Raw genomic sequence first — 19,414 nt, forward strand, 5'->3', positions numbered from 1 at the left:
CAGCAATGTGCAACATTAAACATGCAGTTCAAAACACATCCACTCCCCTATTTATAAATTTCACAATATAAATAAAGCTTTTTGTCTATTTCAAAGGATTATAATTTATGATAGGCATGTTCATTAAGGGTTACATTTTTCAAAAATAACAAATAACTTTTAAATACCAACAAATCCAAACAATACATTGAAAACGAGACTCATGTTCTGCTGATGTGAACTCTCCTTTTACCAGTGAACTGCAAAATAAGATTAAAAGCCTATAAAGCCTGTCACCATTGCTTTCGATTGCTGTGTGAAAATGCAAGCACTGACTGAACATCCAGCAATCAATGTTGATCATGTGTCAGTTTGTCTTGACTTTTGGTTAGACTTTATGACTTCAAGAAGTTTGGGTGAGAATGGCTGGAACTTTCCTGTTTTCTCAGTTGTTGGGATTTACAGCACCTACTCAATCCCTTAACAGGATATGTTGGTATTTGTGAACAACAGGAACTTCAATCTTCATCTTGTCCTGCTCAATTGTTTGATTCTATTTGGAAAAAACAGTTTATTTTTGCAGATTTGGCATCAAAGGCAAAGTCCTTAAACTGAAGATGACAAAAACCACCATATAAAACAATCTCGACCCTCCCACGCTCCAGAGAAAATGAAACCCATGCACAACCCTCACTGCTCTAAAAGCCAAATGAAGACTATTTTCACGGTTTGATTCTTGGTAATGTTAATTTCTCATCTAAGTTCAGGTGTCATTAAAGCCATGGATCTTAACTGATAAATAAATACATTTTTCATTAATTCTGCAGTGTTTTATTAGGTTCCATAAAGTTATTTTATCTAAGCTGTCAAACACCTTCTCAAAGTCAGTAAACGTTGCATAAAGTGACGTGTTACAATTTAGGTTGTGTGTTTTGTGATGTAAAGAAGCTACTGTATTTGATGTGCCTATGATCCAGAGGTGTAAAGAACACTGATATATCCTACTCAAGTGGTACTGTTACTTGATTGAAATTATACTCAAGTACAAGTAAGTCATACATAAAATCCACAAAGGCATCTGTACAAAATAAAAGGTTTATCAAAATGTACAATTATTTTTTTTATATAAAACAACACCAATGAATTAAATAAAAAAATAACAATAAAAATTCCCAGGCTCTAAGTATAGCTAAATGTATGAACTCTAAAACTGAGAAAATAAACTAAATTTAAAGCTGTTTTTGGCACTGTGTATTACATTTAATCTGGTTGGTCGGCTATGATGTGATGCATTTGATTGTTGTCTAGTAATTTCAATTTTTGTAGTTTCACAATGTCCGTTGATCATTTTAAAACAAAAAATAATAACTTACTCAGTAATGGTTGGGTGTCGTAATGTCTCTTTTAAAACGTACTTAAAGGGGCAAGATTGTGAAAAATTCACTTTATAATGGTTTTGCTGCAGTGATATACATTCCTTTAGCCTCATTCAGAGGGCCAAAGTTGGAAAAGTTCAGTTTCCTCCCTCCCTTGCTATTCCACATTTTGTAAAAAGTCAGCTCAAACGGGCAAGTTGGATTTTTGCCCCAATATTACATCATATAGGGCAGGGGTCTGCAACCTTTACTCTCAAAAGAGCCAATTTGCCTAATCTCGCCTGGATTAAAGTCCTCCTGGAGCCAAAAAAAAAAAAAAAAACATTCTCAATAAAGACAATACAGTGTTATTATTCTATACAGTTAAAATAATATCAAATACTTGTATGAGTTAATGGATTTGAAGGGCTACAAAAAAAAAAACTTGAGTTTGATGACATGTGAGAGATCATGTCGGTCAACACATGCTAATAACTAATTTCTTGCAACAAATCAAGCATGCATTCATTAAGCCGACATGTTGGCAATTAAATAAATCTTTTCCCACACAATTAAAATCTCTATTTTCTTCCAGAATAGTGTTTTTGTTGGGTTAGTTATCTTACCAGGGATTTAAAACTTAAGGTTAGCCACAAGTGCAGGAAAGTTGATGGTCTGTAGATGTTGCAGGAGGTGAAGTAGGATGGTGGCAAAGTTATTGCACAATGTGATTAATTTTTAGGGTAACCAATTCTTTTATCATCATTTTATTTTAAGTTATTGTCATTAATCATCAATACCATATTTTTTTAAACGCTACAAGGAGCCATTGCAAAAGAGTCAAAGAGCCACATGTGGCTCCAGAGCCGCAGGTTGCAGACCCCTGATATAGGATAAACTCTTCCTCCTGACAATCCTGGCTCCTCCTACCCTACATAAGAATGAGAAAATGTAGGCTCCTTCCACTCAAACTGCCTCAGAGGTAAAACAAACACTGTGGTTTAGTATAGAATATACATCATATTGTTACATACACAAAATTTGTTCTCTGCATTTAACCCCTCCCTGAGGAGCAGTGGGCAGCCACGGTGTAGTGTCTGTGGAGCAGCAAGGGTTAATATAAGGGACCCATCAGCTGCTGCTGGTGCCGCACACACACCCTGAAGCAGTGTTTGTCGGACTCATAATCACATTAGCCGCTTAAATAACCATGTTAAGTGTTTTACTTTGTTTTAGCTGAAAACAATAACAAGAATGTGTGGATAGCAAAAGAAAATCGCTATGGTGATCAGCTGTGGTGTGGAGTCTGCATCTACAGACACGCCCACTCATGCATATGCATGAAGGCCCCAAAACAGTCTGTTTTTAGAGTCATCATGAAAGTGACTTTTCAGAGGGCTAAAACTCAAGAAAACAGGCGAGTTTGGTAAAATAAACCTCAAAATGTTGTTGGGATTCTTAGAACAAATAGAGATGTGTGGAAAAACAGCATAATACTGGACCTTTAAAGCAATACAAATTATGTACAAGATTATTGATTTATCAGTAATTATTTATCATTTAAGGGTCTAAGGTGTATGCTTATTTGATTTATTTGGTATATGTATATGATTTGTTTAATGTGTATTAGGTTTAATATTTAAAAGAAAAAGCAGACTTTTTATATGTTCATTCATTCATTTTTATTTTTGCATTTTGGTCTCGATCTTTCTTTTAGTGATAAATTGACTGTTCCTGAGATTGTTTCTATCTGATTGTCTCATTGCTTACATGTGTTGTGTTGTTTAATTTCGATTTAGTTGAAATCAGATGATTTGAAACTCTTTGTCCTATAGGCCTCGAAAAAGTTGACCTGACTGACGATATATTTTATTAAAAGGATTATTTACCATGGAGCATAGATATATCTAGTATAAGGATAGATAATTATAGTATGTTTTAAATAAACGATACATGAATGATATTGAATATAAACAATAGCCTTCTCAAAAACATCTGGTACTCATGGTAAATCCTGACCTTTGCTATAATCTTTCCTGTGACGACAAATTGCCTTATGATCGTCTCCTCCATCATTACGTCACCCCGGTGCGCTGCCTCCTCCTCTGCGTACTCCGTGCGCACAGCGCGGCCATGGTGGACTCTTCTTGCGCCATGAAGAAGACACTCACTGTTCCGGAGATTAAACCTCTGGACCTGTACGACATCAACCGAGCCAAGATTTGCTCCAGCATCCGTTGGCTGCTATTGAAATTATACAGCTCTGCAGGTAAGGACCGCGGTTGTTTCAGTCTGTAGTTGCTTGGGCGGGGCTCTTTATGATTTATTCCGCTCCATGTGAATAAAGGCTGAACGGTTCTACTGATGAGCCACTAGTATCTTCCCTTCCCCTCAGTCTAATCTCATCCTCTACTGCATCTTGGTGTTTTCCTGTGGGCGAGCTTGTAAAACACTTAAACAGGGGAATATCTCCTCAGCTCTGCAACAAATCCTATTGTCAGCGCGCCGTATAAAACCATGGCATTAAACCCCAACGCAACACACGACATGCACTGTATATGTGGGTGTGCTGCGTGTAATTAATTAGGCCAGAATATTTGTTTCAGTCCACGTCCATTGCGCTATTACGTCTGACTGAAGGTGACATTTTCAGGACAATGGAGGGTTGCTGATGTTGCTAATTCATATTTAATTTGATGAGGGCGTTTAAAAGAATTTTTGTATACATACAAACTACAAACCTCGGCCTGTGTGGGAAATCTGGGTCCACGCATGCAGTGGGATCAATCGGGAACACGTGGGATCCAATGTATGCATTATTTTTTCCACAATTAATTTTTCATATATTAGGAAAACATTTATTCATTCCATATTTAAGCGTTAAGATATGGTGACATAAGACTAAAAGACAAAACACAGCCTTTATTGTGTAAATTATTGATAATGTGATTATGATGCCTTAGCCTATATTTGTATAATAAGATGCCAGTCTGAATCACAGCTCTTGATGACTAATCAGGGTTGTTTATGGATTTATAGCAAACAATAGCTTGCCAGTGTTGCCTTATTCAGCACAAGCCAAACCAGGAGAAGAAAAAAATAATAGCTAAGAATTCTCTAAGCAAAGAGGCTGCATGAGTGGTGCACAATACTGTCGTCCATCACAATGTTGGAGTTATCAGGCTTTAAGTGGGCTGGTGCAACGATACTCACTAAATTATTCCCCACAGCGTACTGCGACTTCTTTTCAGCATATGCTGGGACTTTTTCTGTCTTACCCACCTTCCTCAAACCTCCTCATTATTCAAGGCCGTGGCTCAGTAAGATAAACAGCCAGACTAAAGAGGGCCAGTGGTGTTCCACAGTTAAACGGTAAATGGACTTGATTTATATAGCGCTTTATCTCCACACTGAAGTGTTCTCAAAGCGCTTTACAATATCAGCTCATTCACCCATTCACAGAGATGCATGCAAGGTGCTTGTGGGAGCAACTTGGGAGCAACTAAGATCTGAAATAAAGGGTGGTAAACCAGGTGCGTCCCCAAATCCTTTGATGATGGTAAATGGACTTGATTTTATATAGCACTTTATCACCACACTGAAGCAGTCTCAAAGCGCTTTACACATCAGCTCATTCACCCAATCACTCTCACATTCACACACCAGTGGGACAGGACTGCCATGCAAGGCGCTAGTCGACCACTGGGAGCAACTTAGGGTTCAGTGTCTTGCCCAAGGACACTTCGACACATAGTCAGGTACTGGGATCGAACCCCCAACCTCTCGATCAGAAGACGACCCACTACCACCCGAGCCACGGTCGCCCCATGATGCTTTCTATTTAGCATTTGAAATTGAGGACGCACCACTGTGTTTTAAATCAGAAGTGTGGAAGCATTTTGGCTTCCCCAAGACAAAATGAAAGAAGTGAGAAAGAAAGAACATGTGAAATCAAAGGTAAGAGGGGCACAGAGAGGAAAGGGAGAAACAAGAGAGAGAGAATGAAAGTAATAGTTTGTTTATTTATATTATTTCTTTGATTTGGGATTTGTTTTAAAGTTCACTTATTAAGGCAAAAAATAAATTTTCAGTTGCACTTTTAAAAAGAAAAGAAACTATTATGCAGTTTTGTATAGTTCACTGTAGAGCCAGAATTTAATTAAATAGGCTTTTTCTTCATTTGTACTATTTCTTTATTTATTTAATTCAGGACCCTAACCCTAACCCTTTATCAAGGGATTTTTTTGACAATGAAAGATAAAATAAAACAATACAGTATTTTTATTTTTTTTTCAAAGGGAAAAAAAAGAAAATTTTTCAGTCATCATTTGTCTACAGTCTCATTTTGTAAAATACTGTAAATCTTGAGAGAATCGTATTGACATAATTATGTATCCACATATAAGGTACATTGTCCCCACTGAGCAGACCGACATTGAAACAACGTTGAAATTACGTGATGGCCTGATGTTGCGAAGACGTTTTTGGCGGGTGCAGAATGAAAGTTTTTACAAGTCATTTTCGGACGTCATCTGGATGTCCGAAAACAACTTATTCTAGACATCCCAAAAAGACGGATAAGAAAGATGTCCCATTGTGGGTTCGATACCCAGACCTTATGCTTTCAAGTGCAATGCCTTACCGATTCAGCTACCATAACTGTAAAAATTAATCACAGCATATGAACATCGGAACGACCAAGGTGTGCCGCACCGTCGACTAAAGCCAGATATTAATCTTTTCTATCCACATCATTTTTCAAAGTCAGTTATTTGAAATGTTTACCAAATTAATTGTCTGAAACACTATGACAAAATACAGCATTAAAATACATTTGAATAACTGTTTTGCATTGTAAGAGCATACAATACCATTAATTTTGGGGGTATTGTAATGTATATGCAATTTTGACGTTCTTGTGTGTGTTCATTAAATTAACCTGACCCGACGACGTCCGAAAAAGATGTCTTGCTCAGTGGGAGCTCGACATTACTTATTTCTTAAAAAGATTGCAGAGCATAATACATGTTAATGAAGTATACCTGGATATAGAATTATTGAATAATGATTTTTAATAAACATATACACACGCACACATGTGTCTGTGACTGTGTGTGGGTTTGCAAGGCTGTTTAAATTTCATATGAGAAGTGAAATCGCTTCAAACGTTGAACGTCATATCAAGGTCCAGATGAGGTCATGGTCATGACGTTCAGATGCCGACCTATCTTGGATGTCACAGACGTGCAGATGTGGTCCAGACAGACCGACATGATATGAACATGATCTGGTGGTCCGTGGATGTCGGATGTTTAGTGGGTCTGCTGTCACTCGGCCCCGTAGACAGACAGACAGAAAGACACACACACTGTTAAAAGGATGCTACTGTAGCGAGACAACAACGAAGCGCATGGACGTGCACACACAAACACAAGCTTGTTGTGTGTGTGCTGCCCTCGCAGCAGCCTACGTGTTTTAGGCTGCGCTGCTGCTGGCGATAGGTTGATGGGCGAGTGTGCACGAGCCTTACGTCATGTTTTTTAATTATTCACGGTAATACCGTATACCGCGGTAAAATAGGGAGGCGGTATAATATAAATTTCGATACCGCCCAAGTCTAGCGCACATCAGCGCACACTCGACCACAGCATGTGTAGAACTAAGTGGACTATTGAGTGTCGCGATGGTGAGAGAAAATGATTAAAAAAAAAAAAAAACGGGGCAAGCTGTGACACTCGGCCTCGGGAGGAGGCTTGGAGGAAGGCCAAAATACAGTAAGCAAACTATTCAGTTCTGACCCAGATAGCAAAATAATAATAATTTTGCCATTAAAAGCCAGGTCTCAGTGTTGTTTTTGTAGTTTTATAGAAGGAAACCAATGTTGAAGTTTCCCTAAAGCAAAAAAAAAAAATATGCTTCAAAGTCACCGACAGGTTTTTGTCACAAACTGGCGATTTGTGTGAAACTTGCCTCAATTCAACTGGAAGAACAAAACAAGCTAGAAACAAAAAAAAGTACAAAATATTCTGTGGGTCTTGAAAGATTAGTGAAAATCATCTAAAACGCCTGGCAATATGGGGTTGGCTGCTCTGAAAATGGCTGGCAGTGAATGAGTTGAACAACTTTAAAACCTAATTACATTTTTCCCCCCTAATTTAATGTGGCTGCTCCATTAGGTCATGTAACTTTGCTCTGATCAATCCATGAAAAAAAGGCAGATTTGGACAGAAACCGTCCTATTGATCTGCCATTGATCTGAGTTAATGCAGCAACACAGTCTGCACCATTTGAAGATGATCTACTGACCATCATCCAGCAGGTTTGAGCAGCGCTGTGTGAAGCACACTCTCATATGTGAAAAATGCACCATCACTGTGTAAATTACGCATCTGATCAGCTGATTCTTGCCTGACATCAACGCACACGTACCAGATTCCACAAGGGCTTCAGGCATCTAGCTTTTTCTCTCCCTCCCACACACTTTACTCACACTTTTTTTTTCTCATTCAGTGGATGTAAATATTGACTATTGTTTTATTTGAATTATTTTCTTATACTAGAAAGGTTCACTGGAGCCATTTTTCTATCTCCGCTGCATGTTTTGTGTAAACATTTTCTGCGTGTGTTTGCATCTGCTTGTGAGTCGTACTATTTTCCTGTGCTAAAACAACCACCGCAAACAGTTTCAGATTTTATGAATTGCATTGCACCCACTGCATTAACTTATTTGCATGTTCTCCTCCCATATTTTTGCTCCCCTTGTGAGCTCCGCCTACTATAGATATTCATTAAATGGAAACACGTTAAATGGAATCAAGGGCACACTCCCTGGGTTTTGTACAGCTTATTAGCACGTGGAATGACGTTTGCACACATTTTAATACCCCTAAACCTTTAGTGAATCCACCAGTGTCTTGCCCAAGGACACTTTTACAGGTATAGACCTTTCGATCAGAAGACTCAACCACCTGAGCCACGGTCATTCAGCCATCTCACTAGGACAAACACAGTGGCACGGTCAGGCATAACCATAAACACTCTATGCAGTTGTTTAGGGCCACAACTGCTGAAGGGGGGCACTATCACAGTGTATGATATGCTTTTTGACTCTTTATTTTTATTCCCACATTCACTAAAGTTGATCTTTCCATCCGTTTTATGACCCACTTGCTCCTTTTTTCAGGGTCACAGGCATTTACTTAAGTCACAAATAAAAATATATAAACAGACGCATGAGTAAAGGAGTGAAAAATAAAGGGGTCAAGTGCCGGTAAGTGCATTTGTGACTTGCTGCGCCCTGCGATTCACGCAGTGGTTTGGTCAAAACTGCCACACCATTCCCACACAGACAGACAGCCACTGACAGTCAGGTAGAGTGCCAAGGATGGATATTAAGTAGGGATGTAACAATTCACTGAACTCCCAATACCCTCTACAGCCCTCTGCTGTTTAAAAAAAGTACTACGATTCAATTTTCTGAAAATCGATATGAATCGTGATACCTTTGAATCGATTTTTAACTGCCTTACTATTAATCATTACATCCCTAATATTAAGTAGTCTGTTTCTTCTGCTGCCTCGACCATACACAGACACAGACAGGCCAGCAGATAGACAGAGCTATGAGGAGTGTGATTAAGTAAGTATATTAAACTCTGAGCAGTTATTTAGTTATTTATCCCTCCACTTGTTCAACAAGGACACACATAACATGAAAAGCTAAACGTTAACTCCTTTGTTTTCAAACAAACACTGGTAAGCTAAATAACAAGGTATTAATTATTAAGATAGAATAAAATTTGGACTGTATATAGCACAGGTTGGCAATCAGTTTGTGAATTGTCCACCAGAGTTTTCACTTCTGACTAATAAACAGTCTATCCTTACCTCATGCAGCAGACATTCAGAGGACAGACACATCCTCATCCTTAAGGTGCATTCACACCGAGCTGGGGTTAGACCGTCGTGAGACAAGTTAGTTTTACCGTACTGATGATGTGTTGTTGCAATAGTAATCCTGCTCTGAAGCGACTGAAGCGACTCGATTACATTAAAATCAATGTAATTGACGCGACCTCAAGTTATCTCCCCTCAAACGACGCAACTTGTGTAATTTGAGCTACAAGGTCGAGCTCAACCTCGTAGCTCAAAGTTGAAAAATCTGAACTTTTTAAAAGACTACAAGCGACAAATCCCTCGTCCTTCACTGTCTGTAGAGCGGAGGCTGCAGCCCCTCCCTGCTCCCTCCCGCTTCAGTGCAGACGGCTGTAGCAGAGGGCTGTACAACTTCCTCAATTTATCGGGGCAACATTAAAGCGGCAAACTTCTTGAAAACCACAGTAACTACTGATTGACCCATTCATCGGCCGGCTGATTTAATCGGCCGATTTTTGCGTGTTTTACGTGTATCGGCATCGACCGATGCGTGCTGCTGCGTTCGCCGATCCGCTTTAACAGAGCGGGTGCTACAGGCTGCTCCGTGTTACTGGAGACAAACGCTGCAGAGCCCCTCTCCCCACTAGCAGAGCGTGAAGCAAGCGCTTCAATCCCAGGCAGGTTTTAAACTTTCAAAGCATCTTTTAACTGTTTAACTCAGCGTTTGTTGTTCCGTGGGTCCACGTGTTGTGTCGCAGCTGTAATTAACAAGCAGCTGGCCGGAGGTTTGGCGTGTGTGTTTCTTTTACTCTCTCTGTGTCTCACTCAGCGCTGTGCTGAGAAGTTTTTAACTTTGAGAAGCAGTTTACTACTTGTTTGAATATTTATTCTTGTTAATGTTGATGCAATGTCGAACAGAAACTTGAACACTTTGTTGCTTAATGCGCATCTGACATCACGTTATTTTCCTCTGTTAATTTATGTTCTGGGGTTGTGTTGGAATGAACACAACCCCATGTGTTCATGGTTTCTTTTTGTGTTTAATACTATAATTATATATATTTATACTCAATAATCCTGTTAATAAAATATATCTTCAGTCAGGCCAACTTTTGTCAAAGCTATTTTTAGGACAAGGACGAACAGTTCTCTTTCATAATTTCACGAGATGTCTCACTTTATTTTTTACGTGTTTTTGTTCTACATTCCGCTTTTTTGTTTGTTAATTATTTTTACTTAGTGTCATTCTACCTCACCTTTGTTAATTTCAATAATTGTTCCTTTTTTAAAATTGAGACTTGTACCAATTGTGCACTTTTTATGATGTAAAGTGTCCATTACACCATTCATCAAATCACCATTGCAATATTGTTGACCTTAATTGCAATCGCTAAATTTTCCCAAATCATGCGTCGGTACTGTTGACCTACAGGGTACCAGTGGAAATTGTACTACTGTTGGTCAAAAAGGAGAAGAGGATTGATCGTTGCTCTGAACTCTGACTGGGGGTTTCCACTGGATACGTCTCCGCTGTGCCACAGCACTGATCCGGTTTTCCGCGCTGTCTGCCGTCCGGTAATCCCCACCGATTGCGTTTTGTGTGCGCCACGGTGCACTCCGGTTGAACGACTGTGACGTCATAAGACAGAGCTGTTCTCACGATATTTATATAATCACGCAAGAACGCAGGTAAATGTATGTGTTATAAATGCAACAATAAACAGGTTAGTGTTCCTAACGAAGGAGAACAAGAAGGTTAGACTCTGGATTTGTCATAGCCACATTTTTTAGCAACAGCCAACAGAGAAGAGATAAAACTACATTATAACATGAACTAAATCAAAGTTGCTGCAGTTTACAGTGCAGTTACAGTATGAGAGGAAACAATATAGTGAATGTGATTTTGTTTTTACACATTATGACTTTTTGGTGATGTAGTTACTTGAAATATAATCTGAAGTGTTTTATTTTGAAAAGTAACCCGGTATTTTATTGCGGAATATGTGCTTAATTTCCTGTTTAGCTTCATTTGTTCTGTGCTGATTGATGTGTCATGATCCGGTGTCCGCCAAAAATAGAAGCCCTGGCGGAGGGCACCGGACTGCCGCAGCTGGGAAGGAGCAGACGCACCGCAGCGGACCCGGTGGAAATAACACATAGACTAAAGTGGAAACTTATCAGCGGCGGTGATGTAACGCAGCGGCCTGCATCCAGTGGAAATTGTGGGTGAGGCTGATGGAGACGCTTCCATATGGAGGACGGACAGACAGAGTGCGGCCTAAGTTAGGCTGCGGCATTTGTGTGGATTTTTCTTAGAAAATTGCTAAATTATTGTAATGCAGCCAATAAAACAGTGCGCTTTATAGCCCGGAAATTACGGTCATATGAACACTATTAAAACATTAAAGATCTCTGGAATGAAATTACAAACGCCGTTCGGTTGGAAATATCAACAGTGAACAAGCTTGCTGATTATATCCCTCTCAACCTATGACCCACCAGGTCGCACATGCGCAGTTCCAGAATGTGAAAAGGCTATTACTTGTATGCTAGGTTGGTTAGTAAAGAGGGAGTGACTGATTTATACAGGTTGGTGAGGCAGGGAGATAGCAATAGAAAGGCAGGTTAGGGTGACTAAGAATAAAGATGGAATTGTCTTATAAAAAAAAAACAAACAAAAAAAAACTATATATATATATATATATAATATATACTGTATATAATATATACTGTATATATATTACATATCTTGTCTTAAAAATTGTAATTTTGTAATTGTAAAGAAGATATTGTCTGGATATGTCATGAACAAGATGATAACGTGACTTTAACCACCACCTCTGTCCTCTAAATGGATCAATTAATGGGATTTACTGATGGGATGGGAGCTGAAGCATGTATTCACATGACTAAATGGCCCTCATTCAGAGTTATTCAGGGAATAACTGGCAAGTAAATGAAGCCATAGTATACTTATTATTTCCGCTAAGAGCGATATGTGGAGCGGAAGGTTATGTTTTACTCTGCGTCTGTCTGTCTGTCTGTCTGTCTGTCTGTCTGTCTGTCAATCTGCCTGTCTGTCTCTCTGCCTGCGTGTTGGCAAGATAACTTGAAAAGTTATGAACGGGTTTGAATGAAATCTTCAGGAAATGTTGATAACTAGACAAGGAACAGGTGATTACATTTTGGTGATCTTCTGGATTTCCAAAAATGAGAAAATACCACTCGTAGAAATCACATTAAGCATGAATGTGCGTGCTCCTTTAAGCGCGATGGCTTATGGGTAATGTAGTAGTGGTAGGGAAGTGCATGATGTACTCTTTAATCACCAGCACGGCCGCCTGGACTACAGCCAATATTTATTTAATAAGAGTCTTAAAAGACATAGATATAATGGAAAGAGTGGATGGACGGAGGCATATACTGTATATGAGGAGATTCACACAGACTTATTACAAACACACGGACACACGGACTATACAGACACAGACTTCAGCAAACGGAACAGCCTTCATTGACGCATGAACCACCAGAGTTTTACTAATGATGCGTGGATCATTATAAAGTTCATTTTTCACTCCTGTGTAGTGGAGGTAGAACAGCTGTAATATTAACTGCTGGCTTTGATTGACCAAAATATGGACTTCTAGCTCTCTCCCCCGCTGCTCTATCGCTCTTCTACTCTGCATGGCTGTGTGTTCATGTCGAGCTGCTGCTTCAAAACTACAATAAAAATAAAAGACAAAACAGTTCTCATGTCGTCTTCTATGTTGTAGCCCTGTCCAATCAGAACCCTTCCCAACCCTCAGAGGCCCAGACCTAGAGCGGAATTGAATAAAGTCCAATAAACTGGTTTTTCATGTAAACCTCATTTCGGGAATTACTATTTCCATGTAAACGCGAAGCAGAACACTTTAATTACAAATAATTTATTTCAGAATAACTAATACCGGATTAAAAACATCTTGTAACCATGGCCAATATGGGTGGGAATGAGCTACTTGGCGGAGGTCTGTACTCTCCGAGTGCTTTTTTAGTTCCTTTAAGAAGTTCAACCCAGCCTTTTAGACCTTGAGTCAGTTAGAAGGTGTGTTCTTTTGTATTCACTAACAATGAATGTGAAATGACTGAAGCGCGCACACACACACATTTAATCTATGATGCAGGCTCTGCATCTCTGCAGTCTGAAAGTGTAACTCCCTGTCACCTAATTATATTGTCTGGGAATGGTTCTAGTTTTAACCCCAATTCTTCTTATTGTTTAACTAGAGTGAATCACATGCCTGTATTAAAAGTGTAATTTTTAACAGCATAGAAATTTTGTGCATTAAAGGGATCCTCCACTGTTTTTACAAATGTGGCTTAAAACCTTTGAAATGTCCTTATTAGAAGATCTATGCCTTACAAAATGCATTATTTTGCACCTTATTCATTTTATTAAATTTTACAACTAGGGCTACTTTACCCTGTGCGCCGCCATGTTGAAATTACATCAGTGGTGACGTGATCAGCCCCTTTTAGTTCATTGAGTTCTATAGGAGTTGAAGCATTCAGGATCATTTAGCAGCTTTTTAAGTCAAAATGACAACTTGTGCTGCTTTGGGTTGCTCTAAAAATCAGTAAAACTTAAATTTTTTGATGTAAACCTCTTTTGTTTACTGAGAGATGATCAATTAAAACCAATAACCACTTAGTTTGTAGAAAGATCTCTGATTGGCTAAAAAGAACACTTTGAATTACATTATGCTCATAGGTTATTGTGGAGTTTTGACCAAATGATGCTAAAAAAAAATGTACACACTGCAGCTTTAATTGCAGTAAATTTAATGTATATCACCATGAAAAACTGTAAGAAATATCACAGTTGATAATTGGGAATTGAGCACACAGGTAAAGTACCATTTCATATCATTTGGGAATCTAATATGTTTTGAAAAGTGGTTGGCTAAACACTTGCAAGCTCTTTCTCATAGAGAATGAATGTCTGTGTCTAAATAGACACATGTAATAATCTCAGGGATAACATCCATTCTCATGTTTTAGAGAATGTTCCTGTCGAGTTGCGAGACCCGCTATACAAAGACCAGTATGAACAGGAACACCTCAAGCCAGCGGTATCCACGCTGCTTCTCTCCCCGAAGACGTACTGCCGTGTCCTGACCCTCCTGGCTCAGGGACAGGGGGTCACCCAGCCAATCGACAACTCCATCCTGCTGCAGTTCCTCATCAAGAAAGGCTTCACTCCAAAAGTTCAGGATGTCAATGTCACAGAGGAAGACCTTTGCAGCACCCCAATCAAAACGGTAGGAAATATTAAAAGATGTCAATTAATGTTAGAGTTTCTCAATATCAGATCACTGTTGAGGTGTAAATAATACAATGTCCTGATTCCAAGTTTAGTATCATGACAGAAACTGGAAGTAAAAATTCCCCGTTGTTAGAAGGTATCTCTTACTTTGTATCTTTTCGCCTCTTCTCCTGATGAGTGCAGAAAGCCCACCTCGCCCTCATTGACTCCCTCATGTCACTGGATGCGAAAGAGACGGTGGGACGGGTGAAGATTGCCGCCGATGCCGAGCAAATGGGAGTTCTGTCACCATGGGAGAACGCTTTGCTCTTCTGGGTTAACAGAGTAAGATCACACAGAAAAAGGCAGCAGTTAAACCTTTGGTTCATATTCACAGTAAACAGTAATAATCAACACCTCTTGCTATGGGGAGGGGTGGCCTAGTGGTTAAGGACGCTGGGCTTGTAATCGGAGGGTTGCCGGTTCAAGCCTCACCAGTGCCGTCAATGTTGAGCAAGTCCCTTAACCCCGAACTGCTCCCCAGGCGCAGCAAAATGGCTGCCCACTGCTCCTCAGGCATGGGTTAAATGCAGAGGACAAATTCGAAGCCTCAAATGAAAGACTTTTATATATGAACTTTAAGGAATGAGAGGCAATTTAGAAGTTGCATATGCATTGCAAAAACACAAAAGTTGTTTGAGTAATCACTACGGCGCAAACAGCCACAGTCAGACAGTCTTTCAGTTGAGCTGTATTTGTAATTTGGTTAACGGTTAAGCAACCATTTGGCATTTAAAGGAACTTTTAGTCCTCTTTTCCCTATTCTGATGCTCTGTTTAAATTAAGCCAGTGAAACAATTGAAGCAAAAGTACAGAGAATGCAAATCTCCACCAAGCTCCAATTCTCCTCTTTATCAAATATTCACAGTTATCTGGATTCATGATGAGTTATCATGGTCATGGTAGCATGATCTTTCAAACTTAAAATACTTTTTCTGCTGAATACATATGTATTTGGGTATTAAGTAGTGCTGTTAATTGATCCTAGTCCAACTTTTAAAATTTTAGTTAAAGTTTTTTAATTTTGAATATTTATTTGTAAATTGTCAGTCACTGCCCTCTAAGGGTTGAAGGCCCGCAATTATAATTGAATTTTGCTATTGGCAGAGAAAGATGCATCATCAACTTTGCCTGTTGGCCCCGCCTCTTCTATAAAATCTGAGAGGAGGGAGGAGGGTTTCCTCCAATCACAGCCCTCAGTGAGCATTGATTGACAGCTCTACTGTGATGTTTTTGACTCTGTGCTTCTATAAAGAGCAGATTCTGCACTAATCAGAGGGTTCATCAAGCTATGTGTGTATGTACAAAGTACAGACGTGTATTCCCGTCTGTCTCTGCGTGTGCGTGAACGTTCTTGTCAGAAAACCTTATCTGCGTCCTCATCATAAAATTCAACGTCAAAAACATGTAACAGAACATCTACAGAAGCCTGATGACTTTTGGAAACAAGTGCTGTGGACTGATGAAGTTAAAATAGAACTCTTTGGCCACGATAAGCAAAGGTATGTTTGGAGGAAAAAAGGAGCAACATTTCATGAAAATAACACTTTGTTAACTGTTAAATATAGGGGTGGATCCATCAATGCTTTGGGGTTGTGTTGCAGCCATTGGGACAGGTAGCATTGCTCGGGTGGAAGGAAGAATGTATTCCATTAAAAATTCTGGAGGCAAATCTCACAGGATCTGTAAAAATGCAGAAGCTGAAAGGAGGATGGCTTCTACAACAGGATAATGATCCGAAACATACCTCAAAATCCACCATGGACTACTTCAAGAAACGCAAGCTGAAGGTTTTGCAGTGGTTTTCACAGTCTTCAGACTTAAACATCATTGAAAATCTGTGGGTAGATCTTAAAAAAGCTGTGCATGCAAGACGACCCAAGAATATTGCAGAACTGGAAGCCTTTTGCAAGGAAGAATGGGGGAAAATTCCAAATAATAGAATCCAGAGACTTGTTGTTGGCTATAAAAAGCATTTATAAGTGATATTGACCAGAGGTGGTCCTACTAAGTACTGAAGGGACTGATGCTGTAGGGTGCCCTGACTTTTGCACATGACAAAATGATGTTTTTTATTTTTGTAATTTTGTTCAATTTATAAAATAAAATGTAACTATGCATTCATGTTTCCTGATAATATTATCTTTTTTCCCTATATACCAGGGAGACTATAAATATGAATTAAGTTTTTGTAATGCATAAAATATGCTGTTTTTAGAGGGGTGCCCTGAATTTCGCACACAACTGTATGACGTCAAATCCCGTTTTTCAACCTCAAATAACTTATTCAAAACAAACTTCACAGAGAAATGAGCACTTGAACGCAATGTAGGGTGATAATTAATGATCACAGCATTTAGAAATTATGTTATGAGTATTTTAATTTTACAGTTTGACCCACATCCCATCTGGTAACATTGAGGAGGCGGGGTTTATGACCTATACTGCAGCCAGTCAGCAGGAGGAGCTTTAAAAATAAAAGCTTTACTGTCTCGAGAGGATGTCCTGTCCATCTTTTTTCACAGCCCGCTGTGTGAGCTCTCTGGCGGGGACGAGCTGACGGCAGCACCCGCTGTTCAGGACAGCAACTACAGAGTGATTTGTGCATTCATGTCTCTGAAATGCCAGAAAACTCTCCAATCACACAAGATAAAGTCCCTGCTTTTGTCATTAGTCTCCATGGAGAAGAAAAGTGGCTAAGAGATCGACAGTTCAATACGGGAGGTTAAGTTTTGGTTTTGAAACGGAGCGGAGGGAGGATTCTACATACTGCAGTATTGCATGTGGCGCCATGCTGTCCTTAACCTGGACTGTCTGCGCTGCAAAATCTCTACACCACACCAAAAAGCACGGGGAGCAAAGCAATAGTCTGAGAAATCATGCGTTGCGATCAAAACGTGTGTTTTAGGTCGCCAAAATAGGGGCCAACATGTCAATTGTCACTTCTACAATAAACACATTTATCTGCAATGGTTAGGAACTTGTCTATTATATAATGTGACATGATTTCTCATATTGTCACCTTTTGAACATGAGAGATTTTATGTTTGAATGTGGTTTGAAATAAATATGGTTTATGACGTTAACAAAAAATGCAATTCATCAACAACAAGTGTGTTATATGTGTGTAGTTAAACCAGAAGCTGAGACAGAACACAGAAGAAGAAGGAGAAGAAGAAGAAGCAGAAGAGCCACCAAAGTCACATAAGTGCACAGATCTTCAGCCTGCAAAGGAAATGGTAAAGAACAAAGCACACACACACCCAGCGATTTTCGTGATTGTTTTGACCACAACTTTCTGTCATTGGTGTAATGTTGATGAACATGCTCATGTCTCCTGCTCTCTTTCAGTCCCAGTCATCTCGTTGGTACTGGAAGCTGGTTCCTGTAAGTCAAACTCTTCTTTACTCCAGTCCTCTGTCCCTCTGCTGTGGCTGATGTTACTGTGCTTGCTGACAAAACCCACACATACTTATAGATGTTATTTGTCCTCTCATTAAAAGTGCTTTTGCAAAGGGTGCTTATATTGTCTCAAAGTACAAATTTAAATCTGAATTGTAAGATTCTTTCCAACTATCTGATTTGCTGATGTTTTGGTCTTTTGGTGCTTCTGACAGTTTCTCTAGTTTTATCCCAGATCCGTGAGCAGAACAATGGGAAGGAGAAGTTTGAGTTGAAATGACTATTAGCTCCTGCTTTCTTTGTCCTGCCTCCTCCTCCTCCTCCTCCTCCTCATCTTGTCCTCCCCCCTGCAGTGACCCTCTGTTGTGACTGCTCAGAAGTCCAGCCCCTTTGTCATTTATGCTTGTTTTCCTTTTTCTACCATACTCTCATCCAGCATGCTATCGCTTTTTGTTTGAAGGAGTCCGGGAATAAGCCGCCAGTGGTAACGTATAACACTTTGCTTTTTTACAAATGCCCCCTCTTTCATGTTCAATGTCTCCTAGAGCAGTGGTTCTCAAACTTGTTTGGCCCCCCATTCTCTTATTTCTGAATCCAAGTACCCCTTTGTCTGGCTTCAACATTTTGCTCAGATTAATATAAAACAACAACTGTAGAGCAAAATAATGGAATTAATGAGTGATAACACACATTTTAAAGAATCTAACTGTGTAAATAAGTGGAAAGAAATAGTGTTTAGTGCCTCCTGAATAGATCTCTATTAATCCCTGTCTCCCACCTGGTGTGGGATCAAAACTTACCCTTGTATTTTCAGTTTATATTCTAATAAAAATCATTTTAATTATCATAAATATGATATTATAATCATTTTAAACCAAAAATATATTTTTAAAATCCCCATATTGTTCATTCTTTTATTTGTTAATTTTCCACTCTCTTTCACTCTGTCAAGTATCCCCTGTCGTACTATTGCACACCCTTAGGGGTACACTTACCCCCATTTGAGAAACATTGTCCTAGATCAAAGCTCATGAGTGACCAATTGCATACTCACAACCACTGACTGACTGACTGCAGTCTGAAGGGCTGCCGAATGGATGACAACTCATTTATTGCTTGTTTTCTGTTAAAGTGGTGTTGTCAGAAGTGTTTTCCAACTGGAAGTTAGTGGACTGGTCACCCTTACCCTTCTTCTAACAGCATAACTTGGTCCATCCACAGACTTGCTTTTGTTTTGCTATAGAGCTCGATGAAGCATCAGTGCTGCAAAACTCATATTTTCTGTTGACTGAGGAAAAGTCGACAGTGTCACCAGTTCCTTGTTCTGCTGCATGAACACCGGAGGAAAGATCCTCGTTCCACTCACATTTTTCTATCCACGTTTTTTTTTTTTTTTTTATTACGTTCCTTGTGCTTTTATTATAGTTTGTGCTGCATATGTTGGCCATTGTGTGTG

General features: G+C 39.4%; 1 protein-coding gene across 3 annotated transcripts in view; it reads left to right on the forward strand.

Moving 5' to 3' along the window:
- Positions 1-3,439: 3,439 nt before the first annotated feature.
- The window catches only part of LOC114461748 (calmodulin-regulated spectrin-associated protein 3-like), a 41,982-nt gene continuing 26,007 nt past the window's right edge, over positions 3,440-19,414 (forward strand). For 2 of the 3 annotated variants that reach the window (XM_028444077.1, XM_028444058.1), the window contains exons 1-6: positions 3,440-3,603; positions 14,253-14,512; positions 14,701-14,841; positions 17,688-17,795; positions 17,908-17,943; positions 18,395-18,442. In XM_028444077.1, coding sequence (XP_028299878.1) covers positions 3,468-3,603; positions 14,253-14,512; positions 14,701-14,841; positions 17,688-17,795; positions 17,908-17,943; positions 18,395-18,442 — 729 coding nt within the window. In that variant the 5' untranslated portion in view covers positions 3,440-3,467. The remainder of the gene's footprint in view (positions 3,604-14,252; positions 14,513-14,700; positions 14,842-17,687; positions 17,796-17,907; positions 17,944-18,394; positions 18,443-19,414) is intronic. The other variant, XM_028444067.1, reaches the window with a different exon arrangement.

Source organism: Gouania willdenowi, chromosome 1 (assembly GCF_900634775.1).
Source record: "Gouania willdenowi chromosome 1, fGouWil2.1, whole genome shotgun sequence".
Taxonomy (NCBI): Eukaryota; Metazoa; Chordata; class Actinopteri; order Blenniiformes; family Gobiesocidae; genus Gouania; species Gouania willdenowi.